The sequence below is a fragment of the Halichoeres trimaculatus genome, unplaced genomic scaffold (assembly GCF_033239565.1).
Source record: "Halichoeres trimaculatus isolate MK-OKI-2021-1 unplaced genomic scaffold, fHalTri1.1 fHalTri1_scaffold_10, whole genome shotgun sequence".
NCBI lineage: Eukaryota > Metazoa > Chordata > Actinopteri > Labriformes > Labridae > Halichoeres > Halichoeres trimaculatus.
The window spans coordinates 14,112,342-14,139,287 of NW_027437187.1; the positions used below are offsets into that span (position 1 = coordinate 14,112,342).

General features: G+C 40.2%; 1 protein-coding gene across 2 annotated transcripts; it reads left to right on the top strand.

Moving 5' to 3' along the window:
* Nucleotides 1-26,851, top strand: LOC141796597 (C-Jun-amino-terminal kinase-interacting protein 1-like). 2 transcript variants are annotated; one of them, XM_074677814.1, is made up of 13 exons: nucleotides 1-373; nucleotides 3,001-3,348; nucleotides 14,520-14,595; nucleotides 17,433-18,032; nucleotides 19,268-19,852; nucleotides 20,044-20,301; nucleotides 20,831-20,906; nucleotides 20,996-21,162; nucleotides 21,245-21,348; nucleotides 23,271-23,381; nucleotides 23,662-23,732; nucleotides 23,938-24,036; nucleotides 25,711-26,851. In XM_074677814.1, the coding sequence occupies exons 2-13, from the start codon at nucleotides 3,277-3,279 to the stop codon at nucleotides 25,781-25,783; spliced, it is 2,292 nt and encodes a 763-aa protein (XP_074533915.1). In that variant the 5' UTR covers nucleotides 1-373; nucleotides 3,001-3,276; the 3' UTR covers nucleotides 25,784-26,851. The 2 variants fall into 2 exon arrangements, with proteins under 2 accessions (XP_074533915.1, XP_074533914.1); XM_074677813.1 differs by lacking the exon at nucleotides 1-373 and having other exon boundaries at nucleotides 2,920-3,348.
* The last annotated feature ends 95 nt before the right edge of the window (nucleotides 26,852-26,946 follow it).

Genomic DNA, 26,946 nt, shown 5'->3' on the forward strand with positions numbered 1-26,946 from the left:
ATGCATTCGTTTAAGAAAGCAGCTTTCTGGGGCACAGAGTGAAAGTGAAACTCTTTAAATTTTATTTGCAAAAAGAATGATAGATTTATCTTACCTGGTTTCAAATCTACCACCAATCAAAACTAAAGGGCAAATGGTAGAGTAGGCGCTTTGCTAGGCTCTGTTTGGTCAAGGCAGCCACATACAACATGTAGCCCTCCAGCTACATGAAATTCTCCAAAACGTAGTTGTTTACTTCATTTCCTGAGATGAAGATATTTTGCTTGGTACCATATCCTGGCAAGTTCAGTTAGTGTCCAACCTTTGCATGCGGAGAGAGTCAAGTTTTCTAGCAGGACTGCGGATCACTTGAAAGAGGCTGATTACCTGAAAGGTAAACACACACAAATAACTGCTCCTTTCCAACAGTGTGATAAATCATAGCAGCCTGTACAACTCCCTAGCCAAGTCCCCAAAAAGCTAAGATACTGGGTAAAATCAAAATTTTATGATATTTGACTCAGGTGGGCCCAAGAGTGAGACACAGACATGCTGGAGGTGGTAAAGTGAATTTATAACAAAAACTGAGATGATTGAACAGGGACCTTGGAAAAAGAGCTTTATCAAATGGTGGCGAGTTGAAGGGTGGCATTGAACATGACACTGTGAAGGCAAAGAAAGTGGGGAAAAAAAGCCCAAACAAACCTGAGACTCTGAAACCTTTTGAGAAAACTCATGATAGAACCTTGATACTGCAGGCAAGAAGTGGCAGCTGTGAGCAGCCACTGATGATGGACGGCTGTGTGTTATAAGACTGACACTTGCACACTAACACACCTTCAGCCACTGCAGCACCGAGACAAACGCACAAAACATCCCCACAGTAAAGCATTAAGTCCTGAACAAAGAAATGAACAAGGTTGAGACAGGAGTCCAAAGTATGACAGACTGCTGGTTTGTAAATCATGTCAATTCCATGTGTAATGAAATTAATGCAAAGATCACTTGTTGAATATTGACACTAAATTTTTTAGAAACTTTTTTTATGAAAACAAAATTCACATTTGACATTGGTTGCCAGGAACATGTTTCAAAACCCTGGAGATAAGGGCATACTTGGTATTTCAATGAGGAGTCCAGTTTCTTGAGCTTTGTGAAAAATGCAAGGTCTTCCTTAATGAGTCATTGTCTAGATAGCAAAAGATGTTGCTATAATGGTGCCTTCTCAGATTTGTAAGCTACCCATGGCGTGGGCACTCTTACATCTCTGTACCATCCAGGTTGCTAGCTCCTAAACTGTGCACTGACAACAAGCCAGGCAGTCACTCTCCTTTTTAAAGCAGAGGTTGCAGTGATTTCTAAAATAATTTTAATCAGTGAGAACACAGGACGGTTTATGACTTTGCCTCAGTCAATCTTATATGGCTACAGGCCCAGAGAGGTTCAGTTACAGGGACCTGTACTTGTGGATGCAGGGATGCACCGATCCATCTTTTCTGGTCCAGATACAGATACCAATACCTGGACTTTGGGTATCGACCGATTTCAATCCATTACCAGAGTTGAATAATAACTTGTGTGCCCTACTGTGGGATAAGATTGGTAATGTTTTGAGTAAAAGACCAAAAATGAGTACAAATAGAATTACTGAAGTTGATAATTATCTAAACCATAAAGTGAGTGTTTACCAGCAGTTTGGTAAAAAAAGATGCCTCAGAACTCACAGAAATGACTATTCAGTTGTAAAATTTTATACCCTAACTAAACCATAGTTTAGCCTTAGTGTCAAGTTCGGACTGATCCCTCCCCACCAATACCCAATCCAGCTTTGAGGGGCTGTTTCGGGCCAATACAGGACACCATGATCAGATTGGTGCGTCCCAAGAATGCAGAAATGAACTGAGTCCATGCAGTGATATCCACTTCAGAGTCATGTCTGTTTTTAATACCCTTACACAATGACCATCCAGTACCAGTTTGTGTCCTTTTTCCTTTTTTTATTCAGTGGTTTCTTCCCATTCTCTGAATAATTTTCTGCTATTATATTCTGTAGATGGAGACGTTCTGTTCGTCATCAGGAAATCTTTCAACCACAATACTGATAATCTGATAAAGATTTTAATGTGTGTATTTAACAGATATAAGAACAGGCCCTTTAATTTTAAAGCAGCTCCATTCGGTCTTTACAAGTTGTTGGTTTCTGTGTCTGGACATCCTGTATTGCTAAATAAGTCTTTCTGTCAGACAGCGAATGACTGGTTCATTAATGGTGATGTGACTGGTTGCTGGCTGGTTTTAGACCAACATAACCTTTTACTGAGTCTTTTAAACAGCTTGGTTGGCTGCCAGGATGACTGGTAAGCTGGTGGTGAAGCGGTTGAGATGGCGGTGTCCAGGCTTTTTTTGTGGACAGAAAGTGATTTCCTGTCTGTCATGACTGACTGCTAAGCTGGCTGGATAGACTCTTCGTTATTTGGCACCTGGACACTTAATCAGCTGATTTTCTGTCTGGCTTATTGACTGAAAAGTTAACTGACTGGTACCTTAAATTTCTTATCTGGCTTTCTAAATGACGGGTGAGTTTGAGTCTGGAGAGTTTAATGTCTGTTTTCCAGCTTCTGTGAGGGTTAGACTGTGTGACTGTTTGATTGGTTTACTGGCTGCTCTGTGGTCTTTGTCTCTCCATGGGATCACTGTTACAGTCTAATCTCATTTGACGGGGTTACAAAAACACACACACACACACACATACACAGCACACAGCACACTCAGTGTTTATTAGCCTTAAAACGCCACAGGCAGATGAGCTGGTGATGTCATTCCCTTGCTCTGATTGGTTGGTCCTCACTTCCTCCTCCCCCCCTTCTCTCTTCCTGCCTGCATCAGCGTCTCTCTCCCTGCCTGCTCCTCTCCGTCAATCCTCACCCTGAGTGTCTCCATTCAGCACCACCCTTCTCCCTTGCGCACTCACTCACTCCCTCTTTCTCCCTTCCCCTCTCTGCTGTACTCTGCTCCTGCCAGGAAGATGATGGTGATGATGATGATGTGACACAGTGGCCAGCCAATAACACGCCAGGAGTGAGTGTGAGGGGTGTGTCCTGGAGCTGGAAGCTTGGAGCTGATCGATGCTGAGGAGACCGAGCAGGAAGAAGGGGTAAAGGAGAGGGAGATAGAGGAGGGTGGGGGAGGCCTTGTCCAAGCTGAGGAGCGCCTACCCCGGCTTAATAAAGGCGGAGGAAGAGGAGGAGGGAGGGAGGAAGCCGCCACCTGTCTGAGGGAGATCAAACCTGTGCTGTCATGGATAAATATCGACCAAAGAGGCCGACCACCCTGGCCCTGTTCCCACAGCTGCCACAAGCCGGCACCCAGGTAGGGGAGCTGGGAGGATCCCTGCTTTTAAAATCAGTGTGAGCCAGTGTGTGTGTGAGCGAGAGCAAGAGCTGGGGTGGATGCTGTGTTTGGCAGCAGTGACATCAAGCTGAATAAATGGGTTACTGTGTGTATATGTGTGTGTGTGTGTGTGTGTGTGTATGTGTGTGTTTCCTGGGAGGATCCTGTCTTCAGAATGAGACAGCATTGGTTGGTCGTGTCTATGTGTTTGTGTACATTCAAGGGTGTGTGTTTGTGTGTGTGTGTGTGTGTGTGCTTGTTTGCGTGCGTGTGCTGGCAGTGGGTCAGCTCTGAAAATGGTTCACCTTTAATTATACATCACCCTTCCCCTGTGAAACGGCTCCTGTTTTGAGTATTTTTGCCCATTTCTCGGTATGTTTCTATGTTTGGAACATCCATACTCCTGGATCAATATATATCATGTAACAGACCCGCAATCTGTGAGCAATTCGACTTCCTCAAGGACGCTTTGACAGCTCACTCTGCCTGTGGTTAGGATTGATCCTGATTTGGCTTTTTAAACCGGATCCTTTGAGACTTTCTGCCATCTTGTTAAATACACATGAGTGTGTATTAAATAGGTCAGCTGTAGCAGTGCCTTCTAGTTAAAAACCAGAAAAGGAAACAGAGATTTTCAGTCAAAACAAGTCCAGATGATAGCAGTGTAGCTAGCCCTGGTTCCTCAAGCAGTGCTCAGTAATGAAAGCTCTCAGGAGGGATTCAGCAGTACTAGTTTCCTGTTTACTGTGTCAGTGCAGATCAGATCAGAGATCATAACCTGGATTTACACATGGTTTTAACATTCAAGTTGCTCAAAATAGAAATGCAGCAGTTCTCTGTAAGCTGCCAGTCAGATCATTATTGTCATGATGGAACTTTAGTGGGAGATTCAGTGAGGACATCCTCAGTGACACAGGAGAGGGGGTCATCTTAACCAATGAAAGTAGCCTACGCCTGGAGATCCATTCATCATGTAGCCATAAAACATGCCAGGATGGTTGCAACTGGAGTTGTAAGCAAATTTACCATAACAAGGTAAAAAAAAAAAAAAAACAATAATAGGCTTGATTGTTATTCCATCAATGTCAAAGGGAATACACAAATGGCAAATGCAATGATACACAACCAATATTTTTATAGGAGTATGATCTGTCAAGTCTATATCTACAAATTTTATATTTGATATTTAACTGTAAAGAACCTGTAACTGATACTCTATCATGCAAATCTTTCTGTTTGATCTGAGCGTTCCATAAAACAAAAAACAATAACAGTAGCCAACAAAAGAAATCAAGTCCCAGCTTTTTGACTTTGTTGCACAAATGCATTTCAAAGTTAGCATTTCTAGAACCTATAAAAATGTGTTATTTAGTTACATAAGACGCTTAAATTTGGCTGAAATAATATATTTTTGTTGTGTTGATCACTAACTTTGAATATCGTGGTGATGCACATAAATGTAGACATCACTGAGGCCCCATTTACACAGCAGTGTTTCATCCCACATCGCAAAAAAACTCTGTGAAAAAACTCTGTATTCAGACCGAAACACTGAGGGACTAAAAATGCTGTAGTAAACATGCCAGGCCTGTGGTTGGCGCTGTAACTTTCTTGTTCAGAAGCGTCTTTCAGTAGATCTCCACCGAGGTAGATTTGGGTCAATCATCTGGTGTATTGGTGAATGCTAATCGTAGAAGTGGTGCAACGGATGCACATTTTGTTAAAAGACAGTCAGCAGATTCAGCAACACAAGCACAATACAGTTGTCTGCGACGATAGTAACAACAGTAGTGTTGTACTGTTGTATGTGTGAAGCAGAGTGTGATGTCAGCGTCTCCACTGAAAACACTCCGGCTTGCTGTTTACATGGCAACGGTGGCTAAGGCGTTTCAGAAAAATTTCACTCTGGAGGCCATCTTCAAAAGTTTTCACTTTAAGTTGTTAACTACGCTTCTTCCGTGTAAACGAGAAGCAGAAATGCAACAATACTTTTACATTCCATCCTTAAACAGTTGTCATGTAAACTCCCCCTGATAAGTTAAGCAAACCCTCTCCTCTTTGGTCAGGCAGGCAGGTCCTTGTAATTATACAAGGAAACATACTGAATCTTTATTTCCTCATTCCCATCAAGAAACACTGGTCAAATTCGTTAAAATGGTGCTTGTTATGAGGGAACACGCTAGGAGAACCATCACTGTGCTTATTACTTGAGAACTTAACCAGCTAAACTCTGGCAGACTAACCACTGCAGGTGATGGGCGCCACTTCCAGACTCCTCACACTAACATCTTGTAATACCAAATGTATCCTTGAAATGTCAGGACTTCCAAATGTGGGCCACAAGCCAAATCACCTTCATCCTTCCATTCAGCAGTGAGCTTATCCCAGCTGTCATTGAGTGAGAGTCAGGGTACACCTTGGACAGGTCTTCAGCCGATCACAGCTGTAACAATAACACAGAGAGAGAAATATTCATCACACCAAGCAATGAGTGGTCGTGTTTTTTGACTGTGGGGGAAAGCTGGAGGGAACGTCGAGAACAGGCAAGCACCACACAGACAGGCACTGATGTATCAGAAAATCAAACCAGGAACCTTCTTTCTGTGAGGAAACAGTGCTTATCACAGTCATGTTTAGTATCACTGACTGGAGAAAGTGAAAGACACTTTAACATCTTCTTTCATATTGAAATAACAGTCACTTAAAGACAGCTTTGTGGAAACTGAGCAGTCAACATACTGTGAAGGTGGTTTCTGTAATCTTAGGATCACCTACAGACGTTATCTATAATGATCTGACTGTAAAAGGTTCATTCAATGCTCAATGATCCTCTCTGGCTTGAAATAGAGTGAGGATGTGCTGACAGGCAGAGATAGAAGGTTATTTTGTCTTCAATTCAATCCTTCACAAGCTGGAGGAGGCCTGAATGCAGCAGCACTGTAAAGGATGAGACCTATAGTGGATTAGAGGCACATATAGAGCTGCTGGGTAAATGCTGCTTTAAGAGGTTTCACTTTTGATCATCTGTTTTACACTAGTTTGACCTAAAACAGGAGCTGAATTCACCCAGAATATAAACTTGAATTTTAAAGGTCATGTGTGTGATTTTAATCCAATTAAGTTTTGCCAGATTCCATAAATATCATCCTTAATGCTCACTTAGCTCTGTGGATCAGCTGAAAACCAAATAAAGGCCTTTCTTACTGATTGATTTTAAACATTTTGTTGTAAATTTCTGAGGCTGTGTAAAGCACAGAGAATGAGTTTTCAATGTATGCTAGCTTTGCAGCAGCATCCTGCTAACTATTCTAGCTAACAGTAGCTTTAGCTTTAACACTTGGCTATATCATGGTATTCTAGCGCAACAATAAGGGAATTATTCGTCCAATTTATCAACAGTTCACAGAACTAAGAATTATATGAGCGCATCCAACTGTTTGAATTTGTAAACTCAGTTTTTCAGACTTTAAGGAGAGATAACTGTTACAGTAGTGTAACACCCTTTGGCTGTTTTTGCTTTAGTATGTTGTGCTAAAGTGTAAATCCAGTGCTGGGATTTTTCTCACCATGTCAACATTAATCTGGATGAATTCTGAAAAAATAGTTTCTATTTCTATAAACACATGCCTGACTGGGATGGGATATAATTTGTCATTTTGCAGGATTCAATCACAGACTTCATGTGTGTCTCACATTCTTGGCACCGGTTCATAAAAGAACAGCGAAGTATTGATCAGGTCTGGTTACACATGTCATCACACACTTCAAACACCATCACGTTGATCACCAGTGAGCTGTACACTGTGCCCTGGGCAGCCTCTCCTGCCTGACAGCTGGACTCTCCACAGGAGCTGGATTAGACTAGACCAGATAACACTCGCTCTCACTTAACATGTAAGCCCAGACGCTTTCTCAGCCCTGTGTACACATGTATGTGTTCAAGTGTGAGTGTTTGGTGTTTGCAATGTAATCTACTCCTAGCAGTGGGTTGTGTTTAGTAGCTGTTTCTAAAAGTAGTTGTGTCTGTGAATGAGGTCTGCTGTTTGTGGTGCATACGCTTAATGCTACAAATTACAGCAACAAGCAAAACGTGTTAAAATCCACACGTGATCTAGTGAGCCACCTACACGTTAAATGCAAGCACATGAATTGAAACCAGTTCTTAGATGAATGGCTGGAGGGCCAAAATGGAAAATGCACAGCAACAGCTGAAATCTAACAAATGGTCACGTCTTGTTCTTGGTTAAAATAGTCTTATAAGATGTAAGATGAGCCATATTCAGGCAAGTCTACAAAATTGTTACTTTTCAAGGTCTTAAACGACAAAAATAATGCCTGCTTCTAAAGATTGAAAAATCTGTCACTGAGGTGAGAAAATTTTGCTCTCCGGGTGTATTGAAAAAGGAATAATGTCTTAAACCTGGACTTGACCAGGGTTGTTCAAGATCATGTTTTGGATAAATGTGTGAGTAAAGCCACTGAGAAGGTGACTGTTGGTATTGTGCCGACTGAGGTTCTCCTTTTTAAGTCATGGGAGTTAACTGCAGGACATTGATAATCTATTTTCAGTCAAGTGTGGATCATTAGTGGAGTTTAGTTCTACAGCATGATACTGCAGACACTACAGAGCCATCGTTTCACTTATTCATACCTTTGCGCACTGAAATAGCGTCTCAGCCAATGTGATTGCATCCTATCTTTCTGGAAGTGGATGGATATGAGCAGCAAATCATTTTGTACTGGATATCACCAGTTGACTGTTTTTGCATTTCTTTATAGGGAGCCAAGTTGATGTCAGCTAAAATGTGAAATGCTGAACAAGAAGCAAGGTGCTTTTATAGTTACGATCATTTGTTGCCCCTTAGATTTGTGGGGATTAGTTACGATACTTTCAACCAGTGGCGATTGCTCTAAGACTGCAAGGGAAGCTCGGCTTCCCCTAAAATGTTCCCCAAAATAGTGGTGACATGTACTGCTGTGTGTACATAAACGCTGGGCTCTGTCCCGCCCATTGGACGCTCAGCGTCTCTGGGGGTCTATGAGGCAGTGGGCTGGCCTGGACGCTGGGCTTCTGCATGATGATTGGATGATCTGTCTGAGGCAGAATCCCTTTTTGATTGACAGTGAAATGAGCCAGTCAGTGATCTTGAAGTATAACCCTCCACCAGAGCATCTTCTGAGTTTTACATTCAGTTGTTTTAGACTGATCTGGAGGCTTTATCGATCCCCAGTGAGTTTACTTTTCTTAAAAACGACGAGCGTTGTATTTAAAGATTCTTTCTCTTTTCACCAATAAGCAGCTACAGCTACAGCTACAGCTGTGTAGCTTCTCCCCCTGTCACTCACACTTACAGCCTGTCGTAGTCTCACGTAGCAGCTCCAGCTGCTAGCAAGCTGACACTGAGGGTAGAAATTATGTTTAAATAAATAAACAAATTAATGATGTAGGGCGGAAAAAAATGAGCTTCCCCTCCTTGACTGTCCAGCAGCCGCCACTTCTTTCAACAGCAATACCTTCATTTGCTTTTTCAAACTACATCTGGAGAAACTTTGAAGATTTACCTGAAGCTAATGAGATTGCATCTATCTGAGTTCAACAAATCTAAATTTTATTTTATTTTAAGTGATAAACTTGATAAAGAATGGACTATTACATTGTGTTTTGTCCTCTAATGCCTACATTTTAAAATATTAGGAGGATTTTTTGTAATGACCATATGAACCAAACAGGCTTAAAATTTAAAGTGTATAGGTCCAAAAATCAGTCAGTTACCTAAAACACTGTGATTTATAGAAAAAATGGAATGAAACCATCGGCTATGTAAGAGTGCTGCATTATGGCACTGAGAGCATAGTAACAATAAACCAATTTGTCATTGTTCATGGGAATCACAACACATTTTAGTGGATAAGGTTGGCATTAAGCCCTGTTATTATATGCTTTTGGCCTAGTTGTGTTGTCGTCCTGTCCTCTTTATGCTAAAGGTTAGCTTCTTGGCATGCTTAAGCTAGCATAACGTTATCTGCACCTCAGCTAAATTCACTACAAAACACAAGACCAAAAAAAGATGGCTCAGCCCTGGTGTCTGTAATGCAGCTTTATGCAGAGCTCTGTCGAGGACAACTCCTATGAGAAGTGGCCTGGTATGAAGAGACAAGCACCTGGGCAAAATACTGTGTAGAGTCTACTTCTTTATAAAATACAGAAAACAAACCTTGTCTCCCAGCTGAATAGTACTTTTTGCAAATTTACTGCACAGGCTGAGAAAACTTGTCAACAGAACTGTGCAGACTTTGCAGTGGATGTGTGGAGCAGTGGAGCGTTTCAGTGTGTGCCCATCAACAGAACCCCCCTTTGCTGGTTATTGTCTCAAACTGAGACAACTTTTCAGTCAGAACAGCTTTCAGAAAGATTGATTTCCTGAAAACTTTACCTACATTTACTTTGAATGCATGGTTAAAGCTGTCAGCATGAGTCACAGGTTTTCCTGAATGGAGCAAATTTAGGGCACGTTGTGCAGTGTGACTGAATCCCAAAAGAGTCTGAGCTGCTGCTGGATGGGTGGACGGTTGATCTTCAGTGGCCATTTTTCTGTGGGCAGAAAGGAGATCTGCAACTTGGTGATATCATCTGTGTTTCTCACACATAATAAAACTGTCTGAAACCAGGTATTTACAACAACCTGCAGACATTGTGCTAACATACAGATATGTATTGTCAAGTAAATTTTTAGCAACTTAGCAGGCTCTCACGCTTTCTACCTATTTCAATGGACTAACCAACATTTTGAAGTGAGAACAGAGCAGGCACCCATCTTTCTTCTTGACACTGTTGCCCTTTCTCTCTTTGGTAGCAGCTGTATGCAGACTCATCAGGGCAATGGTGCATTCATGCACTGTAATCTGAGAACTGAGCAGTGTGCACTGACTTTGCTTGGCTTGGGGAAAATGTAAACCCTTTAGACACATTATAAGCAAACATGGACAAGCTGAAAAGGAAAATGTGAGATTGATAGATCAGTGAAATACCCAGATGGTGCAGTCTGTGTGGAGCTTTTCAAAGCTTTCAGTGAGGGTGAGGAGGAGGCTGCTATAACTAATAGGCACAGGTCTGAAGCTAGGAAAATGGCCTACTTTCAAATAGATAATGAAAATAATGAATAAAGCAGCGCTCTTTGGCCTCAAGGTGACATCTGGCTTCTTTACTAGTCTCACCTCTCTGTGAGGGAAGTTGTTGACTTAGTATCAAAGGCAGCCATATTGATCTGTTATGTCTGCCTACAGTCGTTTTAAGAACACTTTGAGTGGAAGTGTTCTTAGTCCTGGACAGGACTAATGGCAAAGCTTTATATTTAAAAGTGTTTGAGTCTTCTGCCAACAAAAAATCTTTAGTCTGTTTTGAAGGTGACAGTAGTTCACCCAGGGATCCAAGTGTCAGCAATCTTGAAGGTGACTCTTGGTACAATGGTGGTTCTCTCATCACATGTTTGGAGTTTGTTGTTTAGTTTTTTAATACACAACAAAATCAAAAGAAAATGGCATGTTCAAAGTGATAAAGGAGACATGAATATTTGTTTGCTAGAGGAGGTAGTTTTTCCAAACTGTACAAGTGGAGTACCTCTTGATTTACACAAAAGGATGTACGCTGGGTTTTTTCTGATCTACACTGAAGTCTTCATGAAGTCAGTTCTTCAGTAAAACTTCAAGCTGAAAATCCTGAATCAGAGTTTTCTTGGTAAACATTATCTAACTGCTAAGCTAAGATAGCTGCAGCAGACTAGTCGACGTAAGGCCCAGAGGCTCCGGCACAATATAAAGAATTGGTAAGCACAAAGGCTAACGATATCGATGGATTGAAACATTTCTTATCGATTCTCAACAGGAACTGGTTTTCGATTCCCATCCTTACACTATACTGTGACTTTTGTGCTTTACCATTGCTGCATCACCGCATAGTTTTAGTGAATTTAAGGTTTAGATGTGTGTAACATTAATAAATATCTTCCACTTTGTTGTTCTGTTGACTTGTCAGCTGTGGCTGTTTTGTAGCAGTTAATAATCTCATCCTTTATAACTGAGTATTTCTCATCCATGAGATCTAATAAACAACTTTTTGTTGTGTTTTATTGTAAACTTTGGCAAATGCCATTCCTTTGCCTAACTTCCTGTCTAGGATGATATTCTCTCTTTAGCTTGACGAATGCTGGATGAAGGCTCCATTGAGAATAGTTGGGGATGCTTTAGAAACGGCGTTTCCAAGGGAAACATGATCATTGACTATAACAGGAACAGATCAGCTCCTCGGCGGGTGGTGCTGAAGAGATGTGGCGTGGTGCCTCCTGTGTAAAGTAGTAGTAGGGATGCAGACACAGACTTAGAGCTCTCATGAGAACCTTTTGGTTTTCAGACTCTTTTGGGCAGCCTGAAGCTGGGAAGCCATCAGATGTGTCTAAAGTCTGACTCTGCTCCATTGCGTGTCAACTACTGTCTCTTGTACGGCCATGTGTTCAGTCCGGCGCCTTTTCAAGACTAACAGACAGCTGGAGTCATGAGACCAAGAAGCTGCCACGCTTCTCACTACATTGATGAGCCTGTGTTTATTTGTGTTGAGCTGTAAAACCTTAAACCTGTTGACTCCAGGGCTGGCTCCGCTCATTATATCCATTTGATGTTGTTGTCAAGCTAAATATGATCTAGTTATATGACATGGTTTGTTTTATTTTGAAAGTCACTGGTTGTTTTAGGTAGTTTCTGTGCAGGACTTCCTGTCCAGCTCGAACTGCTTTTTATTAAATAGATGCATCACAGCTCAGGCATCTGGCAAAAATAGATGGTCGCATATCTGCTGCAACTCAGAGCAGGGATGCAACAAAGCAGTTCCAGTGTGAGTTGATGGAGTGACTTAAATTGAAATGCATCTGATTTGGTGCAGTGATAGAGCAGAGCCAGACCAGAGCCACACCTGGTGTATTTTGGCCATGATGACAACGTGGTACCTCTTAGTCTCTCTGTTCATTTACACGAAAACAAACACATGTACGGATGGGTACCGAATTAGGTACTTTCATAGGTACAGACTGAATTCTGTATTCACATAGAATCGAAAGATACCATGTTTAGGTACCTGAATGCATCCTTGTGACTGTGAGGGAGTGGAAGAGTAGGTGATTTTCCATGCTGGACATGAACACAGCATTGCAAGTTTATATACTGAAGAATAAATATGTCAATTTGAAAAAATTATACTTAACTATTAAACAAATTGATATTTTTTACCACATAAACACAAAAAAGTACTGAAGATTGGTACCGTTAAGTAGCGGTACCAAATGCCAGGTACCGGGTATTGGTACCGTATAGTTTCAAATGTGAAAGGTACCCATCCCTAAACACATGTAGCGTTTTCTATTTTAGCACACCAGCCCTTAGACCTGTGCTGCTGCCAGTCACCTTCATAGGCTGTAAAAAAATGGATGTCATCTTGCTTGGTGTGAAGTGAGGTCGCCACAAAAACTGCTCCCCCTGGTGGCTGGCTACAGTATAGGTAAAAAAATCCATCTCTCCAGTCATTCCAGATGGGCTGTGATCAAAATTTAAAAAAATTAATACACCTTGTTGGAGTGTTTCTCACGTTTCATTGTTGTGGTGATTTTAAGATATCATTTGGCTGCCTTGTATTCAAGTCCTCTTTTTTTAGAAATTTTTGTTTTCATTATTTATGCAAGTTAAAAACAAGGTTTTACATCACGTTTAATGATGATTGACAGCTGCCGTTCTTGGAGGTAGAGTCAAGAAGTGATTAGACTCTTGAAAGAAAAAAAAAGTACTTTTTTGTCACTCAGCTCCACTCAGATTCTCCCAGAATCCCTCATCGTCTCTACTGCTCAGACTCTGGCTGCACAACTGCTACAATGGCTGTGCCTGTGACGAGGGTATTTTGGCTACAAAACCATACAATGATCAATGGTGGAGCCACGCTGTCCACTCTATATACAGTCTCTGGTCAACATGGGAAGCTCTGATTGTTTTGATTTCATTTTTAGTGAGTGGTTGTGCCATCCATCATGTTATCCATTTCCAGCGTATAGCTTGTGACAGTGATGACAGGCAAACTCAAACACAGTGGTACAACTTTGTTACAGCTTTTCATCTCTTCACACTGTGTGTTATATGAGAGATAAGCCTCATCTGTGTGAACTAATCGCTGCACAGATCAGATCCTCTTAAGTTAATAATTAAAAATAAATGCATTAGGTTAAAGTCCATCTCTTGAAATAAGCACAGACTGTTGGTGTAATGTCAGACTGAAGGAGGAAATCATCAGGAAGGGATACATTTCATACAACACTTTGATCAACCTGTTTTATACAATGACACTCTTTATTTCTCTCTCATTCCCTCAAACACACACACACACACACACACACACACACACACACACACACACACACACACACACACACACACACACACACACACACACACACACACACACACTCACTGAGTAACCACAGTAACGGAACAAAGTGTACAACGGGGAATGCAGATGCATTATGGGATGTCAGTGAGTGAGTCAGCGTGACGCGTCACCTTCATGACGTTGAATCAGACTATTGCACACTTCCTGGTGGATGCTCTTTCTTCTTCCTAGCGATGATGTAAAGAGGGTGGAGTGAGGATTGAAACGACTAACATTAATTTTAAAATGTTGTGCTTTTATTTCAGCATTTTTGTGCAGTGAATCTGTTTGTTTCTTTTTTGTGTGCCTATTACGCAGTACAGATCCATATTTCAGCTTATCAAAATCAATCGTTTACATCATTTCAACAACAGTGCTGAGACAATTTCATGAAACCTATGAAAGACAGATTGCTGCTCCCACATATGATTTAATAGCTCAATAATAAGGATTCAGGAGTCATTAAAAATAAAAATAAAAAATGAATCAAGGCCATTTTATGTGGAGTTCAAAATGTGCAAAAGATGCCAGGAACTGGCAGGTCTCCTCTGCTGGTTCTCAGTGTGCCTACATCTCCAGTCATACAAGGCCTCCTGTGTGTTCGTGTGTTTCCATGTGTGTCTGTGGTTACGTGTGGGTTAATGTGTTGGATACTGCTTACACACCGCTTCTCTGTCTCATTGACCTCCAGGACTCCATCAACAACAACTCTTTGGGAAAGAAGGACAGCTGGAAGGACTCCCGCTCCTCCTCCCCTCATATCACAGGTGAGAACAGCCATAAATCCTCAAAGAAAGATGAGGAGGGTTGATAAATGCTGTTTCTCCCACAGATCAAAAGTTGTACTTTAATGGTCTGTAAATCAAGTTACTCTTTAAAATGAAAAAGCAAATAGAGCACTTGGAAAGTAACACACCTGTTTCACTAATATCTACTAGAACTTCTGTTAAGAGATTTTTTTTTTATTGCTTTAAGCAGCAGTTTGCTTACCATGAGAGCAGAGACTATAGCTTTTTTTTTGTGCCAACACATCAATAAAACAAGCTGAAATTGCCAAAGATCTAACTAAAAGGACATCATGTTAGTTCACTCAATCTAACACACTGCAAAAAATAGCCCTACTAAAAATAAGCAAAATATCCTCAAACTTGCTACAATTTCCTTGTTTTGAGCCAAAAAAATCTGCCAATAGGGTAAGAAAATTTTGCTTGGCTAGAATTCTTAAAACTAGCTTATAAATCTAGATGGAACATGTCTCGAAACTAGATAAAATGTCTTTGAATTTGAGAAAATTTTGCTCATTACAAGCATTAAAAAAAAGTTATTTTTAAGAAAAGTTCACTTAAATTTTGTGTTGTGCTTTTTGATTTAGCTTATTTCAAGAATGTTTTTACTTAATTTAAGATTTAACATGTTTTTCATTTAGTAAAAAAGTCTTGGAATATGATAGATTTTCTTAAAATAAGACATTGTCTTTCTGATCTAGCTGGTTTAAAGAAATTATCCTCCAACTCCAAGAAAAACAATAAGCAAAATTAACTTAGAATAAGACATATTTTCTTAAAAATGAAACACAAACGTGTTTTTATCTAAAATCAGGAAACCAGAGGCAATCCTGTTTGCTTTCCATTTATTAAAACGTCAAATCAGCTGACAAACAGTTCCAAAAGCACAATTCTCAACAACTCAGCCATCATCTTCAGAAAATACTGTCTTTTGTGCTTTTTAAAAGGAATATTGCAACGTTTTTATTGTTTTCTGTGTCTTACCTCAGTCCCCAGTCCATAACACGCAGGAAGAGACCATTTTCTTGACTGTACGTCCAGTACCAATTATTTTGAGAGACTTCCAACCAAAGCCACTAGCTTAGCTTAGCCGGAGTGTACGGGTACACTCCAGCCGGCCTCTGGGTACAGGCATATCAGATAACTGTTGACGGTCAGATGGATTCAACTTGTATTTGTGTGATTTCTTAAACTGAGAAATTGTGTAACTGATCTTAATCTTAAAAAAAGTAAAATAATCTTGTTTTTCTGTTGGGACTTCATTCAAACCTCTGTTGTGGCTTGATACCAGCAATACTTGCTCAGTTTTAGCTGAACTTTCTTATGAAGATTTTGTTAGATATATTCTCTTGAAATAAGGTTTTTTTTCTAACACACATCTTGCTTGTCAAGATAATTTTTCTTTTCAGGTAAAATTTAAGAACAAATTTCTAGAAACAAGCTTTTTTCTTTCTTAGAAATCCTTTTTTGCAGTGCATCATAGCAACTTATGAGTAGGCTACATGAATGAGAGGTTTAGATTAGTTAATGAAAACACTCAGGTGAGACCAAACAGAGAGCTAGCAAAAACAAACATTAGCTTTATATAATGCATACTTTTAGGCCTTGATATCATTATAAAAGTAAGTGATACACAAATTGCTAGGGCTGGGACGATATGCTTTTCTCACAAATTTGATTCTTTTATGATTTTCAGGTTGCCGATTTGATTAGAATTGCAATTCTTTAATATTTCAGATTTTAGGGATTTTTTGTTTGCTTTTTAAAAAATTGTTAAACAAAAAATTCTAATACTTTGATGCATCAAGCTTTTGTTTTTAGAGTATATAGATATAGATATAGATATAGATATAGATATAGATATAGATATAGATATAGATGAGGGGAAACTTTTCAATTTGATATTTCTTCTCACACCTTCAATATTATTTTCCATTTAAATTAAATCTTACTTATCCCTATTACTAATTCCTTGATGCAATTGTTTTTGCCAAAGCACTTTGACCCCTCCGTCTCTTTGCAATCTGATTTCCAAAAAAAAACCCTCGGACCTGGAGACAACAAAGAGGTTTTGTTAATCTTTTTAACTTTAATTGCAACAAACCTTACCATGTAAGGTTAGAAGGTTGATTAAGTTCTCTACTCCAGGCTTTTTATTGTGAAATAAGTAAAAGCCTAAATAGTTTGTGACTGCTGGTGAGCTGGCACAGTGGTGCTGAATAAAAAGCTTTTGCTGATTTATTTCTTTAGGAGTAGTTAAACTTTTTATTTCAGCTTCACAGATTAGGCAAAGTTAAAAAAAAACAGGCATGTCTTTTCAGGCAAATCTGGTGTGTATGCCCTCTCTGGGAATAGTTCCCATGTGTGTTGCATCATTAAGCACAAAGAAGATGATAATTTGACTTTTTTTCAGTTTATTCTTCCTCACAGGGGTTTCTGAAGGGATCTTTTCATTGGTTACACTTGAGCCTGTTAGAAACAAAATAAGCCTTTTTGTTGAGCGTAGATATTTTACATGTATACAGCTGTAGAAGTTGTAGCCTCTATTGTTTTTACTGATTGGTTGAAGTTGTTTGGACTCTCCAACAAAGATTGGTGCCTCTAATTAAGACTACAAAATGAATCAAAAGAAGTAAAGGAACGTGAAAGTGTGGGTACAAGAATAAAGTAAAAATGTACTTGTGTGGATTTTTCGTCTGCTCCTGTAACTCTTATCTCAGATAAACTGCTTACTCCAGGCTACTTTGATAATCCCCCAGCATGCATCTGGTTGCCTAACACATAATCTGATACAATTGTTTTCTTTCTTGTGCATGAAGGAGACCTCACACCACCCGACATCCAACCAAAACCAGAGGACAAAGTCCGTCGCAGCACGCGGCGACCAGCCCCAAAACCACCCACTGCCAATGGAGCTCACAGCAAAACCAACACTCAGGCTGCTGCTCCCACTGCAGACACACACGCTCGACCACAGGACAGACAAGCGTCTGGGGCCACACACACACATCCCTCCAGCACCCCGAGGAGTCAAAGGAAAGCTGCTGGAGGAGCAGGAGGCAGAGGAGGCAGAACGGGAGGAAGAGCAGTGACAGCGATGAGAGAGAGGAGTTTGGGAGACAGCAGAGGGAAGGACGGGGTGACTGCAGGGAAGGAAGATAAAAGAGGAGGACGACTGTGTGAGGAGTCCAGGGGGAAGGAGAAGGAGAAAGAGAAGAATGGATATTTGAAGGCTAAAGAAACAAATGGACTGAAAAACAGAGGGGCTGATGGGAAAGGAAAAGCAGGTAAAGGAGGCAACAAAGGCGGGGGATTCAAACTTAATAACATGCTGTGTAACCAGCAGGTTTACCTGCCCGCCATGGTGGTCCCACGTACACCTGTAGCTCCAAGGAACCAGGAAAAGACCCAAGACGAAGGTAATACACCACAAATAGAGCTGAGGGTGGGGAAACAACCTGACCTGAGACACACAGCATGTGTTTTATATGCTCCTTCGGCTGCATGTTAGTCCAGTGTAACCTCTGGTTTCTATCCTAAACAACACATGTGGAAGAAATGACAAACACAAGTCTGTCAGCTATAGAAATTTAAACAAAGATCTGCCTGATGACTGGGATCTGGTATCGGTTATGACACTTCCTTTAAATATAATGTAAGGGTAGTAAAACCTGCATCTTAAAAAGTTCTTAAAGGCACAGTACAGAGTTTTTTTAACCAGTTTATATTTCTGATACCTCTTCCTGATCTACACAGTGAAATGAGATGAACAGAGTCCTAATTGCTAATTTCTTTATACTGAGTTGTTGGGTTGAAAACTCTACAAAAGCAGCAGAATCTGTTGTCTGCAATTCACCCAGAGTGTCTGTGTTTTGAACTTTGCTCCACAAGGTTTGACTGAGTAAGATTTGGATAACTTCTTTTTGAAATAAAGTTTTAAACTTAAAAAAAAATGTACTATTTCTGCTTAAGTATCGTTTAAACAGAAAAGCACCATCTAATAAAAGTCATTTTATTTATGATCTATCTTAACAAAGCTTATTAACACTAATGAACCAGTGATTGCAAAGTTTTGCATTATAAGAAATGACAATTTTAAATTGTTTCCTGGAAAAAGAAAAAATAATTCCTCTCCTTAGCTTTAAAAACAAACAGAGGCTTTGAGCTAAGAGGAAAGTGAGTTTCACCAAAGAACAACACTACCAATCTCGCCTAGAGGGTCACCAGAGTCAGCACAGAAAGAAAACTCTCTGTGCCTTTGAGCTACTCTGGTACTGTGGTCTCACACATAAACCGTTCTGAAATACTTACATGGATTACTCAGTTAATACTTCAACTTAAAGCAAATTATTTAACTCCATTGTGGAAATAAATGGGGTTTATTGCATAATGTGCAAACTTGTTCACTGGTTATGTTGTTTTCATGCCTGCTGCTTGAAATCAAATTGATAAGAGGCTGCTGCACAGGGGTAGAAAACGAGCCGAGAATAACTTTCTGCTCTTATCCTGCTGCATACTTTGACCAGAAATATCTATATCATGCAATGAATAAGAAAGTTATCAAATTAGAAAAATGTTTTTAAAGCTATTTATTCAATTTCGTACAGATAATCTGCTGTTACATTAACGCTTGTTGTCCAATTTCATGTTTTAGGCCAAAACCATGACAGGACCCAAGACAATCCACCTGCCCTCTCCAGGTCCAGCAGCGAGGGAGGGTCCAACAGAATGTCCCTCAGTTCAGACACTGAGGGCCCCCCACCCGGGCCCCTTAACCCATCTCTATGCCACCTCACCAACCCTGACATCACTGAGGAAGAAGGTGAAGGAGACCCAACCCCCTGCATGAACAGCCAGAATGGTCTAAACCCCTGCTTTGATGGCAATGAAAACACAAAGATGAACTGTAACAAGTCAGAGGTTATCACAGGGCGAGGAAGAGGGAAGAGTATCTCTGAGGTGGATAAGACCAACTGTGTCACTCAGGGAGGGTGTGCAGCTGCTCAGACTGTACCAAAGAGTGAAGCTAGAGCAGGGTTAAACTATGACGCTGTTAAATACACTCTGGTGGTCGATGAACATGCTCAGTTGGAGCTGGTCAGCCTCAAGGACTGCTTGCACGGTTTAAATGAGCACAATGATGACAGCGATGCAGAGACGGTCTATCAGTCAGCCAATGAGGAGGAAGACCCCGAGTATCAGGAGGAGAGGAGGAGAAAAGAAGCAGCAAAGCAAGAAGGTAATGATCCACACTGATTTCTAACAGTACAGGTGTATTCTGGTCAAAAATCAGAATCCCGATTGCCTCTATTTCTATCACCAAGAGTGGAATGACTTTACCCACCCGTCAGCCTGCTGGTTACGCATCAAAGATAAGGAATAACAGGGCGGTGCAGTTTCTAATTCAGTGTTTTCTTTTTTAACCCACAGAAAGGAGGAAAGAGGAGGAAAAGAGGATAAAAGAAGAAGAGGAGAACCGGAGGAGGAGGGAAGAGGATATCAGAAGGAGGCGGGAGGAGGAGGTGAAGAGGAGAAAAGAAGTTGTGGCGAGAATCTGCAAGCATTCCAAAGTGATATCGACTATAACGTCAGAGGAAGAGGAGTCTAATGGAGGAAAGGCAGAAACTTCCAGAAGTCGGAAGTTCCTCAACCTATTCTCCAACAAAGGCAACAATTACAGTGCTACAGGTCGGTGTATCATCAAGCTGCGCAGCTTTAATCCAAATGGCTAACCAGTTAAAGCTGTTATTTCTGATGGGATAATGATGAAGAATTTTGTTGAAGGTATTTCAGTAAAAAGAACAACAACAAGACACCCCCACAAAAATACATCTGATAGATTTGCAAAATATATATTTTGGAAGTTCTTTGTCTCTTTCCCTGAAAGTAAAAACATGACGAATGGAGGATCATTCTTATCTTACATCACAAAGCTTTTTGTCCTCAAAGGCCACTGTCCCTTTACTGAGCATTTTAATTCAGAATCTGACTGCTGGATATCGCTGAAGCCTGCATGTCATTTTGCAACGAGAAGAGACGGGCAACAGTATGCTCTGTTTTTGTTAAACAGGGATTTTTTAAAGTGTCACAGCTCAAAGTCAGATTTTAAGAAAACATTTTGAGAAAGTACTTAATATGAATTATTAAATCATTACTATGATACAACATACCAACTTGGTAGTTTCATCTCTATCTACATCATTTCTCTATAATACAGGTGCTGCATCATTTGGTATGTTCTCCTGTGTTTTGGACGGGGTGGAGAAAGAGCAGAGCCACAGAGCTGCATACAGGTTAACACACATCAACATTCCCCTCTGGAACTATGACATCTCCAAACAGACACACGACACTGACATTTACTCTCTATGTCGATTTCCAGGTTTGTCCCTCGTCATGCAGATGAGCTGCACCTCGAGACAGACGACCCTGTGTTGATGCTGACCCAGTCCGAGGACTTGTGGTGTCAGGGTTACAACATGAGGACTGGAGCTACTGGAATATTCCCCGCCTTTTATGCAGTCAAGGCTGCCAAAGATAGTGAGCAAGGTACGCTAGAAATAAACAAAGTAACACTGTCATCATCAAACTTTAGGGTAAGATTCTACTTTGTTCTCCTTCTTATTCACAGTCCAAAAGGATGATTGGACTGAGCAGTTCCTGGTGCGATTCCTGGGCTCAGTTCAGGTCCCGATTCACACTGGCAATGATGTGCTGTGTGCTGCAATGCAGAAGGTACATCAGTACAGACACAGAGCTGATAGGGTACTGATCTTAGACCATCCAAACTGACTTACTCTAGACATATTTCAAATATAGGTGAAGGGTTTCTCACAAATACACCATCGCCTTGTTAGAATACACACGCAGGTGGGAAGCACAGTGCTGCTGTTTTTCCACTGCACCCCAGGTTAGGCTAGGTTAGGTGTTGTAAAAACAGTAAAACGTATTTTTTTCACCCCTGGAAAAATATCAGCTGAAGAGAAAAATGGTGGTTAAAACCACCTGAGAAATCTGTCCACTTCTATGTAGACCAAATTTGATAAAATCCATCAGCTACATCATAGTAAGTATGTCAGTTAGTTACCGTTTTAAGCTAACAATATGTTAGCTATGTCACTATAAACTTTTCTTTGTGTAAAGACACCAAATAGTAGCATTATTTCTAACAGCTTTCTAGCTCGCATTTAAGCTAACTAGCTATTAGCTAATTGTAAATAAAGAGTTGCTGGAATTTTTTAAGTAATTTTTTGACAGATTTTCCTCCAGATTTTCACCTTCCCCTCTCTTAGAAGTTATTAATCAGTCTCTAAGAGTTGTGTGGATAACAACTGTAACAAACTTTAAATCTAAGAGCCTAACAACCTTGACCTCAGAGGCTCTATGATAACATCTGAGCTCCCCACCCTGAGTGTGACATTAGGGAAAACGGTCAATAAGAGCCAAAGTGCTGCAGACATTCGAGCCCTGATGCTAAAGTTAGCTAGCACGCTATTTCTGTAACATAATAACAGCAGTTAGATCTGAAATCCAGTTTTCTCTGAACAACATAATTGGACTACTTTATCCCAATCCTCCTGTTAGCTGAATTTGTGAAGCTTCCCACTGTGTGCCTCCCATACTACAAAGCACTACAGCAGTGACTTAAAGCTTGATGTTAGGCTCCATTTTGTAATGTTACTGATTTAAAGTCATTTATAAAGATAAACATATACATTTGGTCCATCAACCTGTGAGCTTGTCTATTTAAATACCTAACTTTTTTAATAAGATATCTGAAGAGGACACTAAAGGTTATCTGACCCAAAAGACTGCACTGACTCAATTATTTAGGTTTTATCCGCCAAAAGGTTGAGACAGTCCTTGTATTATACTTATTCTCAAATATTTGTGGTGCCTGTTGCTGCTGTTTAATGTTGGCCTATCAATGCCTTATTATTCTTTATTACATGTTTAAAATGAAATATAAATTCCCCTTTGACATCATTTGAGTTCACATGAGATCCCTTGAGGTGAACACTGGTAAAGTCTGTCAAAGGTCTGATGCAACATGATTAAAAATTAAAAATAGAAAATTTCACTCTACAATTTCTGAAACTGAATATGGACCAAATATTTTCTCCAGTGTGGAAATATATGTACTCACAGAGTAGGAAGCACAATGGGGCAGTCTTTGTCAGCTTTTTAAAACCTTGGTTTGTTCTGTTTTCACAGGCTTTCTGAATCGAATAGTCTAAAAATAATGGGCACATGCATTCGTTCTCTGATCACGATTTACAACAAATACCTTCCAACACACCCCAGACTGCCTTGTTTGAATACAAATTGCCAACTTAGTGTATTAAATAAGAGGAGAGCCGTGCCTGTTGCAGCTGAACACTGTGTTTTCTCTAAATCCTTCAGTGAGTCTTAATCCTTCATAAGGACATTACAGCTAAGGGCTGGCTACTTAAGCTCAGATTTTAATGGACACTCTTTCTCCCTTCATGCCATGATTTACATTCCATTATTTACTTGAATTATTTTGTGAAATGAAATGAAGCTTTCCTTGGTCGAGTGAGATACTGGCTGTCATTTGCCTCTGAAGTATCTGAGGGGGCAGAGTGGTACTGTTTCTCATTGATAAATGAAGTCATCCTGGTTATTTGTGTGAACAGGTGGCGTGTAACAGACGGTCAACAGGTCAGCCTCCCTCAAACTGTGTGCTGGAGGTCAGTGTGAAGGGTGTAAAAATTACCGTTCAGGACCAGTGTCACTCCGCTAACAGGGTGAGTTCACGACTCAGTCTGCCTTGTTTCATCTCTCTGAGCTACATCCCTTTTAAATCTTCTTCTGGTGATTACCGTATTTGGAACAAAGACCTTACTTTAATTTTGTGTAAAGTACTCCAGAGAAAATATTAAAAGTAAAGATGAACTATTCATAAAAGTTAATAACAAACTCAACTACTTCGTCCATTTCCTGTTTAGAATAAAATGTGGACAGACCCACAATCTGCACTTCAGTGATCGATGGTGTACTTTGCATATCCATCTCTGTTTATTACAGGGGGACCAGTGTTTCCATTTTTTCCAGCTGAAGAACATCTCATTTTGTGGCTGTCATCCAAAACATAGCAAGTAAGTCCAGCTTCTTATGGGATTATTTCATTTAATCAAGTAATCCCCCGAGACATTTCTATTGATCTGAGCTCTTTCTCTCCTTCTGCTAAGTGGCTTATATTTGGATGGAAAACTGCACGAATTCAACATTCATACTGTAATTTTTTTTAAAGTCAAAGATGTATGTTTCTAACCGTCAGAAATGCCGTTTGTTGCACTGCAGGTATTTTGGTTTCATCACCAAGCACCCTGACCAACCACGCTTTGCTTGTCATGTCATGATGTCAGACACAACATTGTATCCTCTGGCTGTGTCTTTAGGGTAAGACATGTTATAATCTTTTCTGTTCTTTATTTTTACATTCTTGTTTTTTTCTGACTTAGCAGTATATGTTCATGCACTTACACTCACAGTACAGTATTTCTAGAAGGCAAACCCTGTTCAAACTGTGACTATTCTATTTGAAATATGAAAATATAAGCTGGGACATTGGTTTGAAAATAAGATGTTGCTGTTGAGATTTTAAGAATTTCTTTGTCTTTTAAAAACAAGAGGCCTCCATAAACACACTCACTTCAATCCTTACATGTAAGGGAGATCAAATCAAAAACAGCTGAGCTTTTGCTGACGCAGGACCTCGCTGAATGTTTGAGAAGTCAGCGCAGTGACTCTAAAAGCTCAACACACTGCAGCTTATTATACAGTTTACTCGACACAGCTCTGTGCTGTCCTATGAGCAACCAGACAAAAATTTTTATTTGACCCTTTAGAAAACAGAAGACTGCTAGTTAGCTTGTAAGTAGTGTCTATTGACTTGACACGACATGATATAATATGTTATAATGCTCTGTTTTAAAGGTCCCATATCATGCTCCTTTTCTGCAGTTTAGTATGGATCATTGATGTCTTCATGAAATGGTAGTAACATGTTTTGGTCTAAAAAGCCAATAAATCAAGCACAGCAGCATTGTTTCCAGGCTCTCATAGCCCCTCTGTTCAGAACGCTCTGATTTAGTGGGCGTGGCCTTCATATGTAAATGAGCCACCGCTGATACTGCCCCGCTCTTCTGCGTCACTGAGAGCAGGGCCACGAGCTCCGAGTGCACAATGTTTAGAAAACAGCAAAGCTCGTTTACCGTAACATTACAAGCTAAAACAACAGGCTAACTGCAGTTAAAGTTAGCATCCTGAAGCTAACACAGAGACAGGGGGGACACTGAGGAAAAGCTCTTACATCTGCTCCACAGCACACAGCATTTAAAATACCAAAGTTGGAAAAGCAGTCGGCCGTGAAGTGACAAGCACACACATGCACAGTTTTTCTGAGTGTAGCTGGAACATTTCCTGATAAATGAACTCTAGCCACTCAGTCTTTTCTTCTTCCAAGATGGGAAGCTCGCGCATGGAACTATGCGGCTGTTTACAGCCAAAAACAGAGCAGTGATGGCTCTTCAACTTCAGTGTTCTCCTCTCAGGGAGGGGAATGGGCGGGGAGGGGTTTTGGGGGTATCTGCTCCAGAGGACCAATCAGGTCAGACTTGCTCCTGGTTGGTCAAAAAAAGGGAATTGCTGACGTTGGCAAATCCACAAAATCCAACAACTTGTTTCAGGTCATGATTTTACATTCACAAGCACTAAGTACAGGTTTTGTCATTAAATATCATATTTTGTGGGCTGGGAGGAAAGCCAAAGACCCACAAATTTCACTTAAAGACTTAATAAAGTGATTTTTTGCATAATATGGGGCCTTTACATATAATATGCTGTTAATTTGGATTCAGGCACTTCACACACTACACATGAAACAGAACCAATTACTGATGAAATCATAGTCTCATATTAGCCGTATTGCACATATTTGCATTAATATAAAACAAGGATTGGGCTAGCACTAGTCTAAAAGCATAGCAGCAAGTTCATATTGGGCACATTTTTGTTCATGTACTGGACTTCCACCTGAACTTTCTCTTCCTCCTCCTCTGTGTTGTCCTGCAGGAAGGCCTTCCAGCAGTATTACAAGGAACACGTTGGCTATTCCTGTCCCACTGAAGACATCTTCATTGAATAACACCTGTTCTCCTCTCACTCTATGTACTGAATACTCACTATGTGCATGTAAGCCCGGTCTTACACCACAAACTGGATCACCGATATAACTTTGTGCATGGTGGATTTCTTTTTTAGCGGCATCCAGTGATACAGCAAGCTTTCCCTTCCTTTGGCCATGTCACAAAAATGAATACCTCTTTGGATGGATTGGATCAAATGAGATTTTCCTGACGACAAGAAAAATGTGAAATAGTCTTACCCAAACCCAGATGCAAATATTTGATATTGATATATTTTATGAGCTAAAGTTACTGATATGAAATTTAAAAAAGTAAATATGTATTATAAAAGTGTAGGGATAGCCTTCAGGAGGATGAAGTTAATTTATTGACAGAATGTTAATGTTTTCATATGCTCCTCGCGCTTTGATGATAAACCATTATCCAGTGAGAGTTTTGACAATTAATCGTTCATGAAGACACAAAACTGTGAACATGGAGGATGAACAAAATTATTTGGATTTCTCTCATGGGGACTTTGTCACCCAAAATATTAGGACACCAGATCCAATATTGGGCTAGACATTTCAAATATAGACATGTTTCATCTCAGCTTCTAGTTTGGAAATAGTTTGCAGCCATTTTCACATCCTCTTTTTGCTTTACTTAATTCTTGAAGGAATTCTCAAAAGCTTCTAACCTTTAATTCCATTGTGCAAAAGTAAACATTTCTATGCAAAAGCTACAATATTTTTTGCGAGTTCACTGCAACAAAAAGGATAAATGGAACTAGAAACAACTGCCAGAGGACATGCAAACAACTTTTAGAGGTAGCATAAAAGTCTTAGGACATCAGGAGAATCCCAATGCTGATAAACTTTTGCAAAAAACTACAAAACTATTTTCTCACTGTGGATATTTGTCTTTCAAAAACATGATAGGGGATGTAATAATTGGGTACATTTGCACAGTGCCGTGTGCTGGCACAGAATGTACATGCAACACTAAAAAAAAAATCTTTGCTGTTATCAGTTTAAAGTTATATGCACAGTTTTATTGACCAAAAACTTAAATAGGATAAAGAAAAAGATACCAAAACCAGCCTACATAACTGTGCAGAGAAGGCAAAACTTCTGTCTTTAAATTAGCTTCATCCTTTACTGACCGAATAGCAAAATAAGGG

Coding starts and splice junctions, on each gene's coding strand:
- LOC141796597 (XM_074677814.1), top strand. CDS start 3,277: ATGGATAAATATCGACCAAAGAGGCCGACCACCCTGGCCCTGTTCCCA. Junction 20,302..20,830: donor CAACAATTACAGTGCTACAG/GTCGGTGTATCA, acceptor TCTATAATACAG/GTGCTGCATCATTTGGTATG. Junction 21,349..23,270: donor TGTGTGCTGCAATGCAGAAG/GTACATCAGTAC, acceptor TTGTGTGAACAG/GTGGCGTGTAACAGACGGTC.